At 55.9% G+C, this 22,997-nt stretch overlaps 1 protein-coding gene and 1 long non-coding RNA gene across 10 annotated transcripts in view; one reads left to right on the top strand and one right to left on the bottom strand.

The window, feature by feature from the left end:
- The window catches only part of GCK (glucokinase), a 43,086-nt gene extending 20,789 nt beyond the window's left edge, over positions 1–22,297 (top strand). The window contains exons 1-10 of one of the 9 annotated variants that reach the window (XM_077849911.1): positions 1,047–1,159; positions 14,326–14,488; positions 14,921–15,075; positions 16,002–16,121; positions 17,112–17,207; positions 17,343–17,442; positions 19,422–19,605; positions 20,079–20,226; positions 20,698–20,931; positions 21,204–22,297. In XM_077849911.1, the coding sequence (XP_077706037.1) occupies positions 14,353–14,488; positions 14,921–15,075; positions 16,002–16,121; positions 17,112–17,207; positions 17,343–17,442; positions 19,422–19,605; positions 20,079–20,226; positions 20,698–20,931; positions 21,204–21,506 (1,476 nt within the window). In that variant the 5' untranslated portion in view covers positions 1,047–1,159; positions 14,326–14,352 and the 3' untranslated portion in view covers positions 21,507–22,297. Of the gene's footprint in view, positions 1–1,046; positions 1,160–2,838; positions 3,007–10,255; positions 10,478–14,325; positions 14,489–14,920; positions 15,076–16,001; positions 16,122–17,111; positions 17,208–17,342; positions 17,443–19,421; positions 19,606–19,635; positions 19,975–20,078; positions 20,235–20,359; positions 20,598–20,697; positions 20,932–21,203 lie in introns of those variants that run through there. The other 8 variants (XM_077849910.1, XM_077849912.1, XM_077849908.1 and 5 more) reach the window with 8 other exon arrangements.
- LOC144284828 (uncharacterized) lies at positions 12,383–20,259 on the bottom strand. Its single transcript, XR_013353247.1, has 2 exons — positions 20,005–20,259; positions 12,383–16,095 (listed from the first exon to the last, which is right to left on the bottom strand). It is a non-coding gene; the product is annotated as an uncharacterized LOC144284828 (long non-coding RNA).
- Positions 22,298–22,997: the final 700 nt, after the last annotated feature.

Raw genomic sequence — 22,997 nt, 5'->3', positions numbered from 1 at the left:
ATACAAAGCATTTAATCAGACATGATTTTGCCACAAGGTGAGAGTAACTCTACCAGGGCCCTATTAGGAACTTGGAAGCATGCTGAAGAACCGGGTTCACAGCCCTCTGCTCCCACTGCCTCCACCCTGGCAAGAGCCCCTCAGCATCATGGCAGCCTTCCTAAGCTGATGGCCCAGCTGGCCTGGCCTGCCCCAGCTCCTCCAGAGGCGGGACGGCACACAGTAAGTAGGAGAGGCTCTCGTGTTTGCAGGCTGGAGAGGAGCAGCTGAGCTCTGTGAGAGCAGAGGCTGTGCTGTGCAGCAGGTGCACGGCTGTGACCATCGTGACTATTCCTCCCCCAGTCCTGTCCCTCCTGGGCTCTGCCTTGTAACCTCTTTGCCTCCAGTCACTGCTGTCACCAGCTGCACCGCCTGAACACTCAGCCATGTCCCAGCTCAGGATCCCTTGCACACGGTCTCTGCCTGACGAGTTCCATCTACGTGTCAGCTCACTGAATGATTAAGACTTGTCACGGGGGCCAGGCCTTGCATCAGATATTTGTGTGTCCATATTTCTTTCTCTTTTTTAAAAAAAGATTTTATTTATTTATTCATGAGAGACACAGAGAGAGAGAGGCAGAGACACAGGCAGAGGGAGAAGCAGGTTCCATGCAGGGAGCCGGACACGGGACTTGATCCCGGGTCTCCAAGATCACGCCCTGGGCTACAGGCAGTGCTAAACCACTGAGACACCCAGGCTGCCCCCATATTTCTTTAAAGTTAGCTGGGCCCAGTGTTCTGTCAAGGGAAGGTTTTTGACATTTTAAAAAGTTTCTTCTTCTTCTTCTTCTTCTTCTTCTTCTTCTTCTTCTTCTTCTTCTTCTTCTTCTTTCTTCTCCTTCTCCTTCTCCTTCTCCTTCTCCTTCTCCTTCTCCTTCTCCACCTGTTCAGGTTTTTCTGTCTTCCTGAGTCAATTCTGGTAATTTATATTATTTTACTTATTTTTTTAAAGATTTTATTTATTTGAGATAAGCACGTGCAAGTGGAGCAGGGGGAGGGGCAGAAGCAGAGGGAGAAGCAGGCTCCCCGCTGAGCAGGGAGCCCGACATGGGATTCAATCCCAGGCCTCCGGGATCATGACCTGAGCCGAAGGCAAACGCCCAACCACTGAGCCACCCAGGTACCCCTTGTTTATATTTTAAAAATCATCTCTTTTCTCCAGATTTTAAAAATGCATGGAAGCAAGTCTTATATATAACTCGTAAAACTTTTCAAGCTCCCTTTCTTATCACTAAGGTTGTTTGTTGCTGTCTTCTTTTATCCTTGATCCAATGGCCACGTGTTGGCTATTTTATTGTGCTTTTTCCAAGGACTGGGTTTGCGGTTTGTCAATCAAGTTGGCTGTCTGTTTTGTTTGTCTGTTTTCTGTATCACTTGTTTCTGCCTTTACCATATTGCTTTTTTAATTCTAAGTTTTTAAAGGCTTACTCTGTGTTCTGAATGTTCAGGGTTGAGTGTCCTGAGAAGCAGGCTTAGCTCGCTGGGTTTTCCCTCATTTTCTCTGTACGTGCATGTGAGGGCATTAGATGTTCCCTCGAGCACTTCTCTGGCTATTAGCCATCCACTCTGTGCTCAGCACACTCATGGTTACTCATTTATGAAGGTCCATCACCCAACTCAAACTTCCTGTTTAGCCCAAATGCCGTTTACAACAGTCACACTTGCTGGGCGTGCGTTCAGTTCAAGCTTCTCCGTCTGTGCTTCTCCAGTCGCCCTGACCGGGTCCTCTGGGGGGAATGTCTTTCTCGGCCATGCAGGACCTTAGGAAGGAGCCTTCAGAAGCCCTGTCCCGGGCCCCCAGCACCCAGTCTCCGGCCTGGCCCCCACCTCCACCGCACCAGCTTGTATTGGCTATTTGCTAGTCTCTGCTAGATTGTAAGTCCTGGGGAGCTAAAAATGAGTCCCTTCCGTAGCCTCAGATGGAGCACAAATCAGGTACTTAACAATGTTAAATACACAAGTGATTCAACTCCCTTTCCAGTCTCTTTTTGGTCATTGACGCCATCATTCTGGGTATTAATTAGGGCACGCTTGATCACTGTAACCAGTACACCCAAACAGGAAACGGGTCTACTCCGTAGAGTAGTATTTCTCGCTCCCGGAATAGCCAAGTGCAGATGTTTGCTAGCTGGGTTCTCTCCTCCTCCTCCTCCTCTCCATGTAGCCCATAGAAATGTAAGGAAGAAGCCAGAAAGGCCATTCTCTTCTGAAAGGCTTGGTCCCAGCCATGGTTTGCATCACTCCTGTTCAGACTGCATGGATGCATCTCACTGCAAGGGAGGCTGAGAACCTAGAGCCACTGGCCAGCGACGTGCCTGGCTTTGTTACCACGGAGGATCGGGGCCCATGGCTGGAGGGGTTCAGCACAGTCCACTCCTCTGGCCACTCCTCTGGTGTCCATGCGCACCCTGCTTTCTTTCTTTCTTTCTTTCTTTCTTTCTTTCTTTCTTTCTTTCTTTCTTTCTTTCTTTCTTTCTTTCTTTTTATGATAGTCACAGAGAGAGAGAGAGAGAGAGGCAGAGACACAGGCAGAGGGAGAAGCAGGCTCCATGCACCGGGAGCCCGATGTGGGATTCAATCCCGGGTCTCCAGGATCGCGCCCTGGGCCAAAGGCAGGCGCCAAACTGCTGCGCCACCCAGGGATCCCGCACCCTGCTTTCTTGCACACAGAATGCACAGTAATCCCTCCTGAAAGGCAGTGGCCCAAGATCTCACACAGTCCCCATACCAGGGACGGCTACAGGCATCTCCACTAACTCCATCCTTCCTGCACGTGGGTGAGGGAAGCGTGGGCAGGCTGTGCACAGCAGATATCCCCAGCGGCAGAGGGGAAGGATGGAGAATGGAGAAGACGTGCCCTGTGGGGACACATACCTCCACGGGGCTCTGGTTCTTCCCCGTGGGGAGACTCGGTGGCCTAGACCCCACCCTGGGGACATCCATCTCTGACCTCCACCCTCCACAAAGGTAAAACCCCTTCTCTCGGATAAACTTTAAAAGCCAAAGGGTTACTCTGTGGCTTGAGACAGCAAGGGCATATTCAGGCCATATGCAGGGGTTTTGGGCAATGCAGTTCCTCAAAAACTTCTTAGGAGTCCCACCCATGTGCCCTAGGCAGTAACTGTCACCAGAGCTCTCTCCAGACCTGTTTTCATATCTATCCTGTTTCCTTCTTCTCTGTCCCCAGTCCCTCTTAGCTCAGTGACGTCTGAAACAACAGGCCGTGGTGACAAGGCCTTACCATCTAATGAGTCTTTGCCCCAGGACTGAGACCCTCTGCTTACTACCAAGATGACTGAAGAGCTCAAACACTCTCCAGGCTTACCTCCAGCTGGGGGGAAGGAGCTGACATCCCCAACCTTGTTCACATCCACGTAGCTTCTACAGCGGTCCAGGGCACCTATGGGGGAGGGCTGCTGGGTGAACGAATGCATGAGTATGCTTCAGAGGTGATCCCATTTGGGGAAGTAAGAAACATGCTCTTACTGTAAAAATAAACCAGCTTGTTAGTCCTTCTCTTTCTCTTATTGTGGTGAAATATATAAAACATAAAATTCACCATTTAACCACTTTTTAAGTGTGCCGTTCAGTGGCATTGATTAGAGTCACAATATTATGCAACTGTCACCACTTTTTCCAAAACCTTTCATCATCCTGGTCAGAAACTCAGTGACTCCCCATCCCTCCCCCACATTCCCCCGGGAGCCACTGTTCTACTTACTGTCCCCATGAATTTGTCTGTTGTGATATTTTGTTTAAGTGGAATCATATAACATCTGTCCTTTGCATCAAAGGACATCAAAGAGACTATGCCACCTGCCTATCTCCTTAGAACACTCCAAAATACTCAGGCAGGCACAGGGCTGGGAGTTTGGCTTTGGACCTGCCATAGATCTAGAGTATTGGATGCCCTTTGCATCTGGCTTAGCTCCCTTAGTAGTGTAAAACTTCCATGTTTCATCCATGTCTCGTTTGTGAGGACTTCATCGCTTTTCAGGACTGAAGATGTTCCACTCTATGTGATACTGCACTTTGTTTACCCATTCACCTGTTAGCAGAAAGTGAAGTCATCTCCCTGTTGTGGAAGATGATGGAATCATGGATATTGGCGTGCAGGCATCTTTGAATCCGTGTTCTTGGTTCTGTGGGGAATACACCTAGGAGTGCAGTCTCTGGGTAATGTGGTCACACTACATCTAATGTTTTGATGTTTTCCACAGTGGCCGAACCAGCTTACATTCCTGCCAGCAACGTGTGTGGGTTTCACTGTCCCCACAATCTCACCAACACTTCTATTCCCTTGAAGGGTTGAAGTGGTCCTTCCCTGTGGTTTGATCTGCATTTCCTGAGTGACTAGTGATATTGAGCATTTTCTCATGTGCTTACTGTCCAGTTGTCTGTCTTCTTTGCAGAAATATCTGCTCGAGTCCCTTGCCCATTTTTAAATTGGGTGGTTTGTCTTTGAGTTGTGAGCATTATTAACCCCTTCACATCAGACCTTTATCAGATGCAAGATTTGCACAACTTTTCTTCCACCTCATGGGGGTCTTCTCATCCACCTGACAGTGTGTTTCTTGTACAAGTTTTTAATTCTGATGAAGTCCAACTTATATCTTTTTGGTTTTGGCGTCCTATTCAAGAGAGATCATTGCCAAGCCCAAGGCCATAAAGATTTACACTTATGTTTTCCTCTTGGAATTTTATAGTTTTAGCTTCTCGAATGTGTATATTCATGTACTTCACTGAATTTGGGAAATTGTTTCACCATTATTTTTTCAGTCCTTTTTCTGCCCCTTTCCATCTTTCAGCGGCTGCTGGGACTCCTGCAATACTCATGGTGATAATCTTGCCGGCATCCCGCATGTCCCATTTCCTCTCTGCCAGGCAGCCTGGATAGTGCAGTAGTAGCCTTACCTTCAGGCTCATGAACTTTCTTCCACTTGCTCAAATCTGTTCTTGAACTCCTCTAGCATTTTTTATTATTATTTATTCATTTCACCTATTGTACTTTTCAGCTCCAGAATTTCTGTGTGGTTTCTTTATATAATTTCTACCTTTATTGTCATTCTCTGTGTGTTGACACATCATTCTCCCAATTCCTTTTAGGGTGTTATCTATGGTTTCCTTTAGGTCATTGAATATGTTTAATTTAATGTCTTTGACTAGCAATTCTAATATGTGGGCTTCCTCACGGATAATTTCTACTAAATTATTTTTCTCCTGTGAATGAGCCATATTTTCCTCTTTCTTTGTATGCTTTGTAATTTTGTGTTGTTGTTGAGAAGTTGACACTTTGAGCAGTATAATGTGGAAGTTACATTCTCCCCCTCCATAAGGATTGGTTTTCTTGCTTGTTGAGGGCTGCAGTTGTCCATGTGTAGTGACTTTTGCAAATGATTTTCTACAAGGTCTGTATTTCTTTCTTTTATAATTTTTAAAAATGGTTTTCAAAGTGTGTATTTCTCACATGTGTGGTCCCTAAAGAAATTTCTGTTCTGATGTTTCTGCAGCCAGCCTGTGACCTGACAGAGGATTTCTTAAATATCTGGATCAAAAAACAAAACAAAACCCAAAAACATTTAAATGGAATTGTATATCTCAGGCTGAAACAAAGGCACCCTCCGCACTGAGCCTTCAGGGAGCCCAAAAAAACCAAAGTGCACAACCCACGGGCCTGGCTGTCCACCCTCACTCCAGCCAGCTGCTCTTGGGACATGCGTGCTGTCCCTGTAGCCATGACAGGGATTAGGTGTGGTATCCGGTTTGTGCATACTGCTCACTCATATGCCATCAGTAACCTCTCTTTTCCTCAAGCACTCCACTGGCTGCCCTACTGATCAGGCTCCCCAGTTCCAAAATAGTTATTTTGATCCTTTTTTTCTAAGTCGTGCCTGTTTTGCTGGAGGAACTATCCCTGGAGTGTCCTACTTTACCATTTTCTGTGATGTCACCCCTAAACGTTCTCTTTTCAGACAATAAGCCACACTGATTTAGGGCAAGACCGGCATCAAAGAGACTATGCCACCTGCCTATCTCCTTAGAACACTCCAAAATACTCAGGCAGGCACAGGGCTGGGAGTTTGGCTTTGGACCTGCCATAGATCTAGAGTATTGGATGCCCTTTGCTCTAAACTCTGACCCAGGGGCTAGAGCATCCTCTGGTAGCAAAAATAGCTACAAGTTATTGAACAACTTGGATTGCCAAGAATCTTATCTGTATTGTCCTGTCAGATCCTCTCAATAGCCCTGTGAGGGAGGTAAATTGTTCTCTCCTTTACTGAGAGGGAAACTGAAGCTCAGAAAATAAGGGACTTGCCCACGTCCTACTGGCAGAGTCAGTCTCCAGACTTTGGGCTGGTGACCTCACACTCCTGTCTGCCCTAGCAATCTTGTGCATCTCCCACATGGGGTCCTGGGTGACCCCTTCACTCTGCCTCCCTTCTTCTGTCAACATCCAGCATGCTCTCTGTACCCTCACTCTCACTCTGCTCCTGACCCTCTCATGGCTCTGGCTTTCTGGCCTTCAGCCCTGACACTTGGTCCCAGGCCTCTAGTGCCACCTGCCCTCAGAGGCAAATGTTGTGACCACTCCCACCCCTGCCAGGTGAAGCTGAGGTCTCTGAACATATCCAGCCTGGAAGCAGCTCCAGAGGCTATTCCCTGACCCCTGTGTGTGCTTGGCCCTGAAGAAGCCCTCAATCAGGAAGACTAAACTGCCAGCACACCTGAAGTCAGACCAACCTGGGGATGGATCCCAGCTACACCACTGACAGCTGTGGGATCTCTGAAGTCCTGTAACTGCTAAGGGGCTCAGTTGCCCCATATAAAATGACAGCCATAGGCTCACAGGTCATTTGTGATCCACATAAAGCATCTGGCACAGCAGGCAGCCTGTGGAGGCCTCCCAGTGCTCATTATCGTGACTCCAGGATGTTCTGCTGTCTCTAGGCTCATTTCCTCCTCGCTCCTGTGCCTGACATCCTGACCACACTGCATGACATCATCCTACCCCACAGCCCCTGGCCTCCCTCATACAAGGGCACAGCCAGTCTGCCCTGCAGTAAGCAAACACTTGCAACACTGTGCTGACCTCTAGGCCCCATTGCATCAGTGCAGGTGCCCAGCTAGTGCTGAGGGCCATCGGGCCCACGGTGGGTAGGGGCTGGCCTATGGGGCACTCTGGCTTCCGGCCTCATTTTCTATCCCACTAGAATACGGGGTCTGGCAAGTTCCAATTTAACTGTGAACCTCCATCCTTCAGAGTCTGGGTCTTAGAGCTTCTGTGCAAAAATAGCAGATGAGGCCTAACCTTTTTTGTTTTGTGAACTTTATTTAAAAATATATCTCAGAGTGCTTGAGTGGCTCAGTCAGTTGAGCATCTGACTCTTGGTTTCAGCTTGGGTCCTGATCTCAGGATCGTGAGACAGAGCTTCATGTCAGGCTCCATGCTTAGTGGGGAGTCTGCTTGGGATTCTTTTTATCCCTTCTCTCTACTCCTCCACCTGCTTGTGTGCTCCCCCCCAAGATAAATAGATTTTTAAAATATATATATATTTCTTTATTACACACTCATTGCAGAAAAACATAGGAAATACAGATAAGAAAAAAGGAAAATAAAAGCATTCATATCTCCACCATCAAGATAATTACTCTTATCATTTCACTGTATTTCATCCCATGTGTATATTATATGAGTGTACGTCTATATGACAAAAGTGCATTATGCTGTGTTACATAACCATTTTTCCTCTGTATTAGTCATCTATTGCCATGTAAAATATTACCTCAAAACTTAGTGGCTTGAAACAACAAGCCCTTATTATCTTACACAATTTCTGTGGGTCAGGAGTTCAGGAGTGGTTCAGTGTGGGGGTTCTGGCTCGGGGTCTCATGAAGTTGCAGCCAAGAAGCTGGCTGGAGCTGCATCTGAAGACTTGGCTGGGGCAGGTGGGTCTGCTCCCAAGGTGGCTCACTGACCTGCCTGGGAAGGTGGAGCCCAATCATTGGCAGGAGGCCTTGATTGATTCACTTAGGAATCTTCTTCTGAATAGACCCCCTCATAAGACCTGTCTGTCCTCATGCTGGCTTCTCTCTGTGTGAAGAATCCAAGAGAGAGCAGGGCAGGAGCCACCATGTTTTTGAAGTCCTTTCCTCAAAGGTCATGCTCTGCAATATCCTCTTATAGGCTAGGCCTACTCAACACAGATGGGGACCACATGGGTGGCAAATAACAGAGGTAGGGCTCACTGGAGGGTAGCCACCACATTGTCTTTAACAGTGTGTCAGGGACGTCTTTCTATGCCAACAGAGGCAGATCAATTTTATTGTTTTTAGTGACTCATAAATGTAGCATAATTTATTGGACTCATTCCCTGTACTTAGCTATATGGCTTATGTGCTGTTTTTTGATCCTGGAATATCCACCACTGAACTTGTCAGAGATTTCCTAGAGATAAATTAAGAAGAAAATGAAATCATGCCTGTTGACCTGGCTTTGTGAGCAACCAAGGGATGAGAATACCCCCCTGGAACACAGGACAAGCTCTCTCAGATGTCCTGCTCTCTCTCCCCGTTAAATGGGGAGCTCACTGAGACATCCTGGCCCATTGTCAGGTGGTTCTGTGTTTTCCTTGTTTTTAAGAACCCCTAAGCAGAAACTATGTTCCTCCATCCTCTTGAAGACCACCCTTGAGATATTAAAGACTCTAAAGTATGTCCTTCATAAGCCATTTTCTCTGAGGTCCAACCTTTCCTAGACCCTCTAATTTGGGCAGGACAGACCCTCACCTGGAGCCCAGTGTTGACCCATCTAAAGAGGAAGCAGTGAGAAAGGGCTGGGCATACAGGAGGGCTGGCGTGAAGCCTGATGGTCTGGCTCTTCAGGACTGCCTAGTGTGGGGAAGTTGGGACCCCTTCCTTCCCTGCTGTTGCCACAGAATGCAGGGAGGTGGTCCTGGGAAAGGGCTCTGGGGAAGGATGTTCGCTGGTCAACGTGCAAGCTAGAGAGGGCAGCGGAAGTCCACAAACCAGAAAGGGGGCCTGTGTGCCCCCCGCCCTGGTCCACTCCAGCATCCCATAGGAGCAGGCTGGAGGATCCGGAGCCTCTTCTTGGGTGCTGTATGCTCACACCAGGAGAGAGGCAGCTGCTGCTTAGCCTGGCTGGGCCAGAAGCCCCCCATCCAAGCTCAGGATGAGTCCCACTGCCACACACACAGAAAAAACGGCGGCTCAGAGCCAGGGGCTGGTGGGTCAGTGACCTGTCACAAGTAGATCTGGTGAAGGTGCTTTTGCTCTATTTTAGGAAAGGGATCGATCATGTCAAGGGCTTTCTTCGGGGTGACCACACTGACCGTTGATGGGAGAGCCTGGTGTTCTGTCCCTGCACCATCTGTACCCAAGCCACTTAGGAGCTACTGCTAATTTTAGCAAGGCTTGGCAGGTGCCAGCGTGTCCTGGGAGTGACACTCCTGGCGGGGGCTGGGCCGGGGGTGGGGGACACTGCACGAGGTCCAGCCCAAAACCCAAGAACGACCTCCTGATCTTTGGAGACAGGTCTTGACGATTTGCAGTTTATAAACCCTGATGAAAACAAGCATTTTTCACCTGCTGTGTGGGGGTGGCCCTGGGCTGGGGGCAGCTGCTGGGGCACCCCCCATCTTGTTCCCCTCCTTCCCCCCACCCTGCAGCACCACATATCAACCCTGTGGCCTGATTGGCCAAGGGGACACACCCACCAGGGACAGGACATGGGCACACCCTTCGGATCCTGCTGGGGGCAGGGGGGGCGGGGATCTTGTCCCAGCCTCCCCACCCAAGTGCTGCACTGGCCCCCGAGTGTAGGCAATGCAAGTGGGACCCCTCCTCAGATGAAAATCCGCCAGGGATTCCAGGGCCGCACTCTGGCCAACAGGGTCCAGGCCCTCCCTGTGCATGGTGAAGGGTGGCAGGGAGTGGGGGGTTCTTCACTGCTTTCCTGCCCTGGCAGGGTGGGGACCCCAGCCCGGGGAACATCAAGGACTGGGGGCAGATGGACTGGTTCTGTCCCCTCCCCAGGACATCTGGGCAGCTAATCCCCACACAGGGGTGCAGGTAGCGTGGGCACCACCCCCTGGCCTTGTCCTGCCGCCCCAGTCAGCTCTGACCCCATGCAGGCTGCCTCTGCCCTTCGGCCCCGCCTGACCTGGTGGCAGCGAGCAGAGTATTTCAGCAACTGCCGGCTGAGCGCTCTCAGTGCAGAAGCCCTGGGCGGCCTGCCGAGGGCAGCTCTTCCGCGGGGTGGCCCTCACCTGCACAGGTGGGCCTCTGTCCCCGGCTGCAGTCCAGCCCTGCACCTCCGCAGGCAGCAGTGTCTCCACCTCCCAAAACATCTACCTCTTGGCCTTTCGGAGACATGGCGACAGACGCCACAAGGAGCCAAGCCCAGACAGCCTTGAGTCTGGTAAGGACCATCCCAGAGCCAGGGAGAGTGGCCGCCCCCAGCCCTCACGCACAGGGCAGTCAGGGTGCTGGAGCAGACGTCAGGGTGCTGTGGGCCCCGGGAAGGAGGCATTCGGGTGGAGAGGCAGCTGTGCCTCACGGACCCCCTCCCCACTGCCCCTCCTGACACCCAGACTCTCCCGGGACGTCTGTGGGGACAGTGCCTTCTAGGGCACTGGCTCCTGGGGTGTGCGTGGCCAGGCTGTCCCCTGCACTCAGGCCTCGCTGAGCCTTCTGCTGCTTGGTCACTATCTCTCCTTGGCCAACACACATGGCAACATGCTGACACCAAGCTCCTGACTTCCCTACCCTGGCCCCCAGCCCCTGTTTCAGTGAGTGGAACCTCTCTGGGTGCCCAGGCATCAGTGTGCAGACATCCTGAAGGACACAGGCCTGGACAGGGTCATCAGGAGTACGAGTTGAAGCAAAGTGGGAGGAGTTAAGCTGTTTGGGTGGGGATGACAGGGCCTGGATCTGGGGGGCTCAGCTGGCAGGATACCTGCCCCCTCTATACAGCATTCATGGCTTTGGGACCTCATCCCCAGGACTCAGAGAAGAAGGCAGGGTACCTAGGAGTGCCTCTACTTGACAGATGAGGACACTGAGAAGGCCCCAAGGTGTTTCTGCCCCAGCATGGTATTGGGAGGCCAGCCTGAACGGAGCTGTGGGCCCCTGAGGACCAGGGAATGAGGTCCCCGGGCAAACACTGGAGGCCACCGTGTCGGTGCCTTAGAGGACAATGTGTGCCCTGTCATGTGTCCAGCTGCAGCCTGGCTCCTGTGCTTCTGGGACACACAGTGGGTGACCCTGGCCCAGCTGCCCACACATTCCTGGGGAAAAGGATCCCCGGTCCACCAGCCCAGCCCTGCCAGGAGCACCGGGAGAACCGGGTGGGAGAGCCCCCAAGTCAGAGAGCACTGGGCAGTGCTCCGAGCGGGGTGGGGGGCGGGCAGTCAGCTTCCCAGGGCTTCCCAGGGAGCACCTGCGTCTCCCAGGCCACTCGGGCAAGTCCTTTAGCTTGACAGACTGCGCCATGACACTCATAGGACGATTCGTAGCTGGCTCTGGGCACTGAAACTGGGCAGGAGGCAGCCCAGTGGGATGGGGAGTGGGCTCGGAGCTGGCGCCTGGGTGCAAACCCAGATCCAAACCTTCTTGCACCATGGGCTTGGGAAGGCACAGCCAGCATGTTCAGGTTCCTCATTTGTAAGAAAGAGGGCGTCCTGGGGTAATGACTCATGAAGGGGACGTTCTGGGGCAATGACTCATGATAGGGGGGAACCAGGGGTGCCCTGAGCAAGGCCTGTCACATGGGGTCTGCTCCCGGGGACGTTCCAAGGGCTCTGGGAGGCAGGCTCCCCCCCTGAGACCTGAACCCACCCATGGCCCCTGGACACATGGCTCTGAGGGTTGAGGGGGCTGCACAGGTCAGAGCCCCCTCCTCTCAGGGTTGTGTGCAGGAGACCCTGATGTGCATGAGGAGGGGGCTTGCACCCACCACAGATGTCACTCCTCACGGTGAGAGGCAAGGTCTGCTGCAGGCCAGTGTTGGCCCGTGGCCACCTAGAGTATTGGACTGCGGCCATAGAACCCCCCAGCACCCCTCCCAACCTGTACGCCCAAGGAACAGGGGTTGCCCACAGTGTGGGGACCTGGGGGTGGGTCCCCCTCAGTCCTGTGTTGTGGACAGTGCCGGACTCTGCAGAGCCTCACTTGGGCAGGGCCTGGTGTGAGGGCAGGTGACTGGGCATCACTGTCAGGGACAGGTTCCCCCCAACACACACACCTTCCCCAAGTGGATGGCCACCCCCCAACAGGGCTAGCGACAATGCAGACCTGCTTTTACAGAAATGCTGTCAAATCCAGATTTGTCTGTAAAAGTGTCTCTATTTGAATGTTGGCAGCAAATTTAAGCTTTTGAGAATGTTGTACAGGACAAGTGAGAGCCACAGCCAGATGCAGCTGTATTTACAGAATACAATCAGGTTCTAGCAAATGTCATCTCAGCCTCCCACTCCTGCCGTGCGGTGTCCCAGCAGGGACGGGAAGGCCCCGGGGTGCATGTGGGGTCTTCTTGAGTCCCGGACGTCCCAGCACCGCGTGTGCTCATTTGCTTGCAAGACGCTTTCCATAGAATGGATTCTTGGAGAGAAACTGCTAGGCTGAAATTAAATGTTGCTAGCAACTTCAGGTTATGCTTTGACCAGGTGGTCTGACCTCATGTGATTTCTGGGGTCCCATCAAAGAGTCTCTCTGGCCTGGAAGCCGGCAGAGTAGGGGTTTCACCCACCATCAGTGGAGGGATCCACGTGGGCCTGGATATAGAGGGTGAAGCCTCTGGCCCAGAGCCGCTCCCGAGTCCAGGCCACAACAAGGGGGCTGAGGCTGGACCTTCGTGGATCTGCATCAGTCCTGCTAAGAGCTTGTCATGTCCTACGGCAGGTCCCTCTGGACAGTTCTGTCTCAGGGAGGTGCCTGGCAGCCTCTCATGACTTCAGACACAGCTCCTGGGTGCTGGCCACAAGGCACGCAGGCCGCATGCACCTGCACGCACCTGTGCTCTTCTAGAAGCGGCTGCTGGCGCCTCCTCCTAGCACCCTGATGACACTGACAGAGGGGAGTGCACTGCGCTCAGCCTGGGGTGCAGCTTGTTGGCAGAAACGTGCCAGGGTTAATGCTTCCAGTCCTTGCTGACACATTTTACATTTGAAAGTTGTGGAAGACTGTCGCTGTGGGCCTCTGAGAACAGGATGAGGATTACTCCGCTGGGATGAGGGCCTTCCTAGGGCTGTGCTCGCACTGGCGCCCAGAGCTGTAGAACGGCTTGGCAGACGTTGGCATTTGGCTAGTGCGTCGGGGCCGGGCTGCTCTGCCTCTCTTCCCGCCATTGGTGTCCACCAACAGCTTCCCCCTTCAGCCTTGTCTCCACTTTGTCACAGGACCGCTGCTGTGGCGCCGGCCATCACACTCCTACACAGCTGTGTCACAGTTACGGGGACACTGACCTTCCCAGGAAGGGAAGGAAAGGAAGGTCCTGCTAAAATCAGACCTCCCTTTCCCTGTCATTGGCCAGGATGGGGCCAATGCATAAGCATGGGATGGGGCCACATGCCCAGTACGAAACCAGATCACTGGCAAAAGGGCACAGGATGGAGATTCCTGGGTGGCTCAGTGGTTGAGCATCTGCCTTTAGCCCAGGGTGTGATCCTGGAGACCCAGGATCGAGTCCCACATCGGGTACCCTGCTTAGAGCCTGCTTCTCCCTCTGCCTGTGTCTCTGCCTCTCTCTCTGTGTCTCTCACGAATAAATAAATAAAATCTGTGGGAGAAAAGGCGGAGCACGGGTTAGCCGTGCTTGGCTCAGCCTGGTCAGAGGCTGTACCCTGGGCTGGGGGAGCTGCCGTGTGGAACGTGCTCCGTTTGTACACACAGGCCCATTCATTCCCTCTGCATTAATTTAGATGGAGAATAGCCAGGTCTTTGTGACCATCATGCCAGGTGCCCACTGACTGCCCAACAGCCTTGTCTCACCCACTTTCCTAATTAGTGCCTCCCTCCTCCCCATATGCACCTGAGCTACAAAGGGGGAGCTGCCACCTGCACCCCCCAGCATGCCTCGGCCTGCATTTGGGGGCTGCTCTTGGAACTCTGCTGCTCTAACTTTTCAACTGGTCCTAACTGGTCATTTGAGATGAGGGGTCATCTTGGGCCCAGGCCAGAAGGCAAAGGACACTCCCGGTGTGTGCAGGGAGGGCCTGACTTGGCTGCCACAGGCCCCCAGCCCACCCAGCTTCCCCCCACCCCGTGCAGGCAGAGCAGATCCTGGCGGACTTCCAGATGCAGGAGGCGGACTTGAAGAAGGTGATGCGGCGGATGCAGAGGGAGATGGCGCGGGGCCTGCGGCTGGAGACCCACGAGGAGGCCAGCGTGAAGATGCTGCCCACCTACGTGCGCTCCACCCCAGAAGGCTCAGGTACCGCGTCCCTGGGCCCCAGCAGGGAAGGCCAGCCTAGGTCCTTGCAGCCATGGGCTGGTTCTCACCCGAGCTCCGTGCCGGCCCCGCCCTGGCATCTTCACCGCCTTGGGGAAACTGGCTTTGTGCATCTTGCAATAGGAAATTTGTTCTCAGGCTCAGCCCAATCCTGACCCTGCGCTGTTTCACTAGGTCTTTCCTTGGAACCTGGGCTTGCAGTGGCTTCAGTCCAAGGCAGCGGCTGCCCACTGAGCTCCCCAGTTCACCTTTGACCTCTTCCACAGTTGACTCTGGGGTCCCCTGGTACCTGGGGTCAGCAGCCCCCTGTCCAGCTCCTCTGATCCCCCCACTCCGTCCTCTCCTCCTCTCCCTGGTCTTGGGGTCCTGCTGGGCAGCACCCCGAGGCTAATGCACTTCTCATTGTGTCTGCAGAAGTCGGGGACTTCCTCTCCCTGGACCTGGGCGGCACCAACTTCAGGGTGATGCTGGTGAAGGTGGGAGAGGGCGAGGAGGGGCAGTGGAGTGTGAAAACCAAGCACGAGATGTATTCCATCCCTGAAGATGCCATGACTGGTACTGCTGAGATGGTGAGCAGCTGGGGCTAGGGGGCTGGGGGCTGGGGATCTGGGCTGGGCCCACGGGCCGGGGGCTGGGGGCCCGGGGACCGTGGGGCAGGATCAGCTCTGCCCAGGATCATGGCGCTCACTAGTCCTGGCAGGAGGGCCCACCTTTCTCCCAGGGGCAGGGGCACCTGTAGACAGGAGAGCCAGCCAGCCTCAGAGGGCCCAGGGAGGTAGATGAGAGGCCTAAGTGGATGGTGCCAGGCATGGCCCCTGCAGGTCACATCCTTGCCCAGTGTCCCAGAGGCATCAGATGGGTGACAGGGCAGCTGAGGGAACAAGCTGGTGCAGTCAGCACACAGCACTCTGCCTCTTTCCTATGTGTCACCCCCTCGCCTTCCAACAGCAGGGACACCTTGTGGGGTGGCTGCAGTTGTAATGTCTGCCCAGGCGGGAATGCTACCCATTGGTGGGGAGGACTGGAGAGGCTACAGAAGGATGATGAGCCCTCAGGGGAGGCGGGCAGAGGCAGAGCCATCCTGAGGGCCAGGGTTTCGAGGCAGGAGTCCCATGGCAGCCTCGTCCTCACCACACCTCTGCATGCTATAGGGGTAAATCAAGGTGGCAGGGATGGCATGGGCACCTCACAGGGCCCCAGCACCAGTGGGGACCTTGGTCCATCCGCAGAGCACTCGACAATACCCAGTTTTGTGGACGGGCCCACGCAGCAGGATGGAGGCTGGTCCTCGGCAGGGCCAGGGGTGGGGCAGCCGGGCTCCTGGAGGCAGCAAAGCACAGAAATCAGAGTCATGAGCACGGCTGAACCTCTGTCCAAAGTTTGTGGCTGGACGTCCAGTGGGAGGGACCTGTCCTGGTGTTGCCCTGTGCCAGGGGCTGCAGCATTTGGGAGAGGGGTGCTGAGGCCGATGGCCTGCTGGCGCTGTGTCTTCCAGCTCTTTGACTACATCTCCGAGTGCATCTCCGATTTCCTGGACAAGCATCAGATGAAGCACAAGAAGCTGCCCTTGGGCTTCACCTTCTCCTTTCCTGTGAGGCATGAAGACATCGACAAGGTGGGGCCAGGTGGGGGGTGGACACGCACCCCAGAGACAGGCACCCCAGACACTTCCCGTGGGGAAAGAGCCTTGGATTCAACCTGTGGCCCTGTCACTCACCTTTTGTGAGACTCTGGGGAATGAGATACGGCTGATTCGGTGTGCCTGAAGCCCCTGCTGCCCTGCGGGGCTGGCAGGACTGTCACCCTGTCGCAGGTCAGGGGGCAGGCTGCGCGAGCTGCCCACGGATGGAAGAGGGTGCTGGGGCTCAAAGGCAGGCAGCCGGACGCCAGCATAGCCACGTGATACTGGGCCACCCTTACGGGATGCAGGAGTGTGCAGGGGCCAGGGCTCCACCTGCCAGTCACCCCCGACACATGTGCATGATACATGATGCGTACATGCAGAATCCAACTGTGCCTGCACATACATGCACACACAAGTCAGTCATACATATACATGTACACATATCAGCCCTACATGTGCATACAGTGCACACGCAGACACACGCATCAACCCTACATGCTTGTGTGTGTGTAATACATACACGTGTGCATCATCTACATGGATACACATCAGTTATACACATGTATGCACACGTATAAATCACACACATCTACACATGTACATACATACAAAACACACATCTCAGAGAGAGCCAGCTCAGTGCTCCCTGGTTCTCCAAGCCCTGGGCCCCAAGCGTATGAAGGGCAGGGGCAGGCCGGCCACCCTGGGGCATGGGAAGACCATTCAGGAGGGGGTGACAGAACTTTTGCTTATCCTTGTCCACTCGGGCGTGCTGCAGGGGACCTCACCCTGACTCTGGGCCGATGCCTCTAGGCCTTTACGTTAGGACCACTGTTAGTGGGCTAGAAGCCAGCCCTGCAGAAGTATGAAGATTCATAAAGAACCGTCTCCAACACGTCTCAAAGTTGTGGTCTGCTGAGCAGGAGGGCTTCCAGCTGCCCCAGTATTCCTCTGCAACCACAAGCCCTCCTCTTCCCTCAGGGCATCCTCCTCAATTGGACCAAGGGCTTCAAAGCATCAGGGGCAGAGGGGAACAACATCGTGGGGCTCCTCCGTGACGCCATCAAACGCAGAGGGGTGAGGTGGCCCCCGTGCCCGCCTTGGGAACCCCCCGCCCCACTGGCCAGGGAGCCAGGTCACTGGCTGGAGGGGCCCAGAGCACCCAGGCCGAGACCCAAGCCCCGTCACTGCTGCCTCCTTGCCTCCTGGCAGGACTTTGAAATGGACGTGGTAGCAATGGTGAACGACACGGTGGCCACGATGATCTCTTGCTACTATGAAGACCGCCGGTGTGAGGTTGGCATGATTGTGGGTAAGGATTCATGCCCTGCTCTATCCAGGGGCCTCTGCCTGCCTCTGTCTTCAGTCCTGAGGAGTAAGGGCTGAAAGTGCTGGGTCACTGGTGGTCAGAGCAGAGCCCCTATGCCAGGCGTGAACCCCACAGGTGATAGGGTGTGAGGTGGTCTTGGGAGATGCCGCCGGGGTGTCCTGAATGCAGCTGGTATGTCCCAGCACTCACAGGTCCCTGCATCAGATGGCACACTGGCCCATCAGGATTTATTTATCTATTTTTAAAGATTTTATTTATTTATTCATGAGACACACAGAGAGAGGCAGAGACACAGGCAGAGGGAGAAGCAGGCTCCCTGCAGGGAGCCTGATGGGGACTTGATCCCAGAACCCCAGGATCATGATCTGAGCCAAAGGCAGACTCTCAATCACTGAACCACCCAGGCACCCTCCACCAGGATTTAATTAAATTCCCTCATCTGGTAAATTGACCAAATGGGACACATTTGTCCAAGTGGAAGAGGATAAGCATGGGTGCAGTCACCCCCTCCTAGGCAGTCATCCTGTACCCCAGAGCGGCTGGCCCATCCCTGCCCAAAGGGAAGACCTGTATCAGGAAAGGAGTGTCACTGGCCCCAGTGGCCGTCAGGCCTTTCCCAGAAGCTCCTGAGGATCAGGAATGTTTCCTGAGCATCGCTCCTGTGTGGCCAGTGATCTCTGTGCACACGGGCACACAAGTATCTATCTACAGTCTTGGGGCTGTGGCTTCCCAGAAAGTCAGTGGCAAAGTTGTTTGCCCCGCTAGGCCCATCAGAGCCATCCTGAGGGTTTGTCTGTGCTCTCACAAACCCAATTCCAACGGCACCTACACGCCCTCAGCTGCTACCTGACCTCACCTCAGCCCTCCTCTTGTTTCTCCCATCTCTTCCTTCTAGTCTTGACTTTCAGATGGAAAGCTGTCTCTGAGTCCACCGCCTAACCAGGAGCTGCAGGAGCCTGATCTCCTGCCTGTCCCCTGCAGAGCTGCCTGGGGCAGCTGAGTCTGGGCACTGTTCCCCAAGATGTCCTGTCCTAGTGCCTAAGCTCTGCAGCCCCTGCCTCAGCCACAGCTCTGCTGGAGCAGAGATGGCAGGGGGTGGCCTGTGGCCACGGCTGCGCTGCAAACACTCTGCTCAGTGCTTAAAAACATGTTTCTGATAATGACCAAGATCCAAAAATTGGGAGGAGGCACATCAAGCTCTGGATTTTTTTCAACAACAAAAAAATTGGAAGGACCTGCATCACTGGCCCCATTCCTACTGGGCAGGTCACTGCCAGCATTTAAGTGGACGTCCCCAATGGCTTTAAGGGCATGCTGCCCACACAGGCTCAGAAACCATTTCGAAATTTAAAAATTTATCAGCAAAGGACACCACGTTTTCACTTTGCGAGGGACGCTGCAAATTACCAATTCCATAGCCAACACCGCCTGCAGTAAGCTCTGTGCTGCGGCCAGGGACCCAGGCAGTGCCTTATCTCTGGGTGCCCCCCAAACCCCACCCAGGACAGGGAGGCTCAAGCACACGTATGTAAAGTGCCAAAAAGCAAGGATGTGCATAAATACGATAAAGCCATAACATCCCGTGCACATCTCTAGCTGGCAAAGCACTTGGACACATTTCACTCCGTCCTCCCAGGGCCCCAGGTAATAGGAGCAGAAGGTGTTCCCATCTCCTACTGGGGCTGAGGAAGAGCCCAGAGAGGTGGGCTCATCCGTGCCAGGTCACACAGCAAACCCAGATCTCTTGGCGCCTGGGGGAGCCGCCTGTCCACGCGGCCAGGTCAGCAGCGAGCCGGGGCCAGCAGTGGTGGGTGTGGGAGGAAGGAGGCTGCGGAGCTAGGGCCACGGGGTTTCCTGCAGGAGTGCGGGCGGAGAGATGCAGGAGGGGCTCCGCAGGAGGGGCTCCGGAGAGGGGTTTCTGCCCCGGGAGGTGGTGGGGCCTGACCTGGCCCTCCCCACAGGCACAGGCTGTAACGCCTGCTACATGGAGGAGATGCAGAACGTGGAGCTGGTGGAAGGGGACGAGGGCCGCATGTGCGTCAACACCGAGTGGGGCGCCTTCGGAGACTCGGGCGAGCTGGACGAGTTCCTGCTGGAGTACGACCGCGTGGTGGACGAGAACTCCCTGAACCCCGGCCAGCAGCTGTAAGGGCAGCCCCGCTGCCCCCGCCCCGGCACTGCTCCGGCAAGCGGACCGTGGGCCTGTTTGCAAACAAGGGGGGGGGAGGGGAGCAGACCCACAATCCTTTTGCAAACTGGCTCCTCCTCCTCGCGTCCTCGCGGCCCCGCGCCCCCTGGGAACGGGAACGGTGAGAGGCAGGAAGGTTTCGTCCCCAAAGAGAGGGTCTGTGGGCAGAGGAGCGGGATTACCCCCTCCCGGCAGGTGACACGGCCGTGGGCGGTCGCAGTGCCCTCAGCGCAGGGTCGGATGAGGAAGGTCTCAGACGGGACAGGGCCCAGAGCACTCCTCATCCTAAACCCCTGGCTGCTAAATGAGGGAACGGAAACCACCAGGTGTGCAAGCGGGGTGTGCGAGGGCCTCACCTGGCCTCCCTGTGGCCGCGTGTGGGGGCCTCCTGGGGGCGGCCGAGGCCCTGACCCCGCCGCCCTCCGCGCAGTTATGAGAAGATCATCGGCGGCAAATACATGGGCGAGCTGGTGCGGCTCGTGCTGCTAAAGCTCGTGGACGAAAACCTGCTCTTCCGTGGGGAGGCCTCGGAGCAGCTGCGCACGCGCGGAGCCTTCGAGACACGCTTCGTGTCGCAGGTGGAGAGGTGCGCGGGGCGCGCGGGGCGCGGGGCGGGGCCGGCGGGGCGGGGCGGGGCCAGGGGCTGGGGCGGGCGCGGGGAGCCGGAGCGAGGCGGGGTGGGGGCGGGGATGGAGGTGGGGGGGGCGGGGGGGCGGCCCGCAGCGCAGCCGCCGCCCGGCCGTCCACGCGTGTCCCTTCCGTGGCACCCCGCCGCCGCGGACATCGTCTCATTTCGTCCACGCGACGGCCCCGAGGCGCGCCCGTGTCGCCCACGTTAGAGCGGAGACCCCGGGCGTAGAGGCGCGAAGGCCCGCTCACTGCTGGTGCCTGGTGGAATCGGACGCGCTCCCCTCCGGAGCCCGAGCCCCAAGCGCTTTGCCTGGGTGAGGTGGGCACGGGGAGGGGAAGAGCCGCCGCCGCGGGGTCGGGCTGGCCCGGGGCCGGCGACCCTCCAGCGACGCCCTGCCCCCGGCCGCCCCGCCCCGCAGCGACTCGGGCGACCGAAAGCAGATCTACAACATCCTGAGCACGCTGGGGCTGAGGCCCTCGGCCACCGACTGCGACATCGTGCGCCGCGCCTGCGAGAGCGTGTCCACGCGCGCCGCGCACATGTGCGCCGCGGGGCTGGCGGGCGTCATCAACCGCATGCGCGAGAGCCGCAGCGAGGACGTGATGCGCATCACCGTGGGCGTGGACGGCTCCGTGTACAAGCTGCATCCCAGGTGAGGCCGCGCCGCCCCGCCGCGCTGTCGGTCGTGTCTCCCGGGGCCCTGCAGGCGGACCGGAGTGGAAACTAGCCCCCCCTTCCGTGCGCCCCACCCCTCCTCCCCACCACCCCCACCATCCCCACCCCACACCCCCCCTCCCCACCACCTCCACCCCCCACCCCCGGGCCTCCAGACAGGGAGGGGGGAGGGCCCACCTGCTGTAGCAGCTCTGGAGGGGGGCCCGAGGTGAGGCGGTCTGCGATCGCAGCCCCGTTCCCCCTGCCCAGCTTCAAGGAGAGGTTCCATGCCAGCGTGCGCAGGCTGACGCCCAGCTGCGAGATCACCTTCATCGAGTCGGAGGAGGGCAGTGGCCGGGGCGCAGCCCTGATCTCCGCAGTGGCCTGCAAGAAGGCCTGCATGCTGGGCCAGTGAGCCCGGAGGCCACCAGGCCAGGAGGAGGCAGTGACTGGCTGGACTTGGGCTCCAGGGGATTCGCCCCCCACAGGTGCCCACAGCCTGGTCCAGTGAAGAGGTCACTCTCTGTAAGGACCCTGGACGCCTCCCATTCCCACTGCCACCCCACAAGATAGGGACGGGCCCACAGGGGATTTGGAGGGCCCTGGGCAGGCCTCTTCCCTCAGAGGCAGTTGATGGGACAGACCAGGGCCCTAACTGGGTTGGGGGCTGAGGTGAGCTGGCACAGACACCCCCAGAGTCCCTCACCCGTCTTGCTGGAACCGAGGACCCAGAAGGGACTTGCTCACTCGGGACTTGGCTGCGTTTCTGCACTGCCTGCCCTTTGGAGCCTTTGGCCTGACTCTGCCTCGCCTGGGCCCTGCGCTGGACCCTGCTGTGGCCTGGGAACCCCTGGGGAGGCAGCCCTGCTGACCTGGCCAGACGTGGACCGGGGCTCCTCAGGGGGCCAGGGGCTGCCCGGCACCCAGGCCTGGCTGTTTTCTTGCCTGGTGGGGGGGTGGAGAATGGGAGAGGACCCGCTCCCCAGTGGAGACGGCTGGTACCCCGAGGCCTGCATTTGGAGGCCTCCTTGCTCCCCTGCCACTGACTCTGAGTGGTTTGTGGTTCTGGGATGGAAGCTCCCAGGTGGTGCAAGACACAGAGCCCCCAGAACCCCTGCCCAGAGGAGCCCATGAGGAGGAGAACCCCACCCCCAACCCCAGGCAGTCCTGGGAGCACCCTCCATGGGGGAGTCCTCAGCTCCCACAGGGCTGGCCTAGAAAGACATCACACAGCACTCAGCACCCAGGGGACCGCCCAGGCCTCCCTCTTCTCCCCAGACCTCCACGTGCCACACCCCCCCCTCTCATGCCCAGCCTGGGACTGTGTGGTTTTTTAATTAAAAGTCTCAAAAGTTGAGAATGTGGCCTTGACCAGTGTCCTTTGATCTGTGTGCTTACGGGCCGGGGGACCGAGTGGAGATGTGGTCACATGCACGTGGACACCCGTGGAACTTGCCAGCCCTCCCTGCCGGCTGTGGTGGGAGTGTGAAGTGCCGTAGGCGGTAGGAGTAGAGGTGGGGTGTCCTGGGTCAGGGGCAGTCAGCCGCGCTGGCCTTGCCCAGGCCCTGCTGGCCATGTGTGGGATGTGCAGGCAGATCTCGGAGAGCCTCCGCCCCTGGGGAGCGGTGGAGGGCAGGGTGAGAGGAACCACCCAGCCCATCTGGAATGACTGTAATTCCCTTCAGCACTTCACCCAGAGCTGTGGCTTCCAGCAGTCACGTCCCTCTTGAGATGTGCCCTTGTTCTCTCACGTGTCTCATGTCTCAGGTGGGATTGCGTGGGATCGTCAGTTCTCTAGAATCTCAGTTGTGCCTGAGAACATTATGCCGGCATGTGGCCACTCCTCGTGGCTCCTGTGGGTGCTCACCCAGTGGATCCCGTCTGGATGTCAGCTACTTCCTAGTTGTTCTTCACCTTACAGTCCAGAGGATCCTGTTGATTTTTTCAGTCCTCTTTGTGGGCAGGTTATATATTTTATGAATTTCATTTCAGGAGAGTAAGGAGATGGTATAAAACCCTGTTACATAGAAGGGGCATTGGGTCCTGCCCTGGCAGTTGGCCCCT

This window comes from Canis aureus, chromosome 15, assembly GCF_053574225.1.
Source record: "Canis aureus isolate CA01 chromosome 15, VMU_Caureus_v.1.0, whole genome shotgun sequence".
NCBI lineage: Eukaryota > Metazoa > Chordata > Mammalia > Carnivora > Canidae > Canis > Canis aureus.
This window is presented reverse-complemented; position numbering and strand designations above follow the sequence as displayed.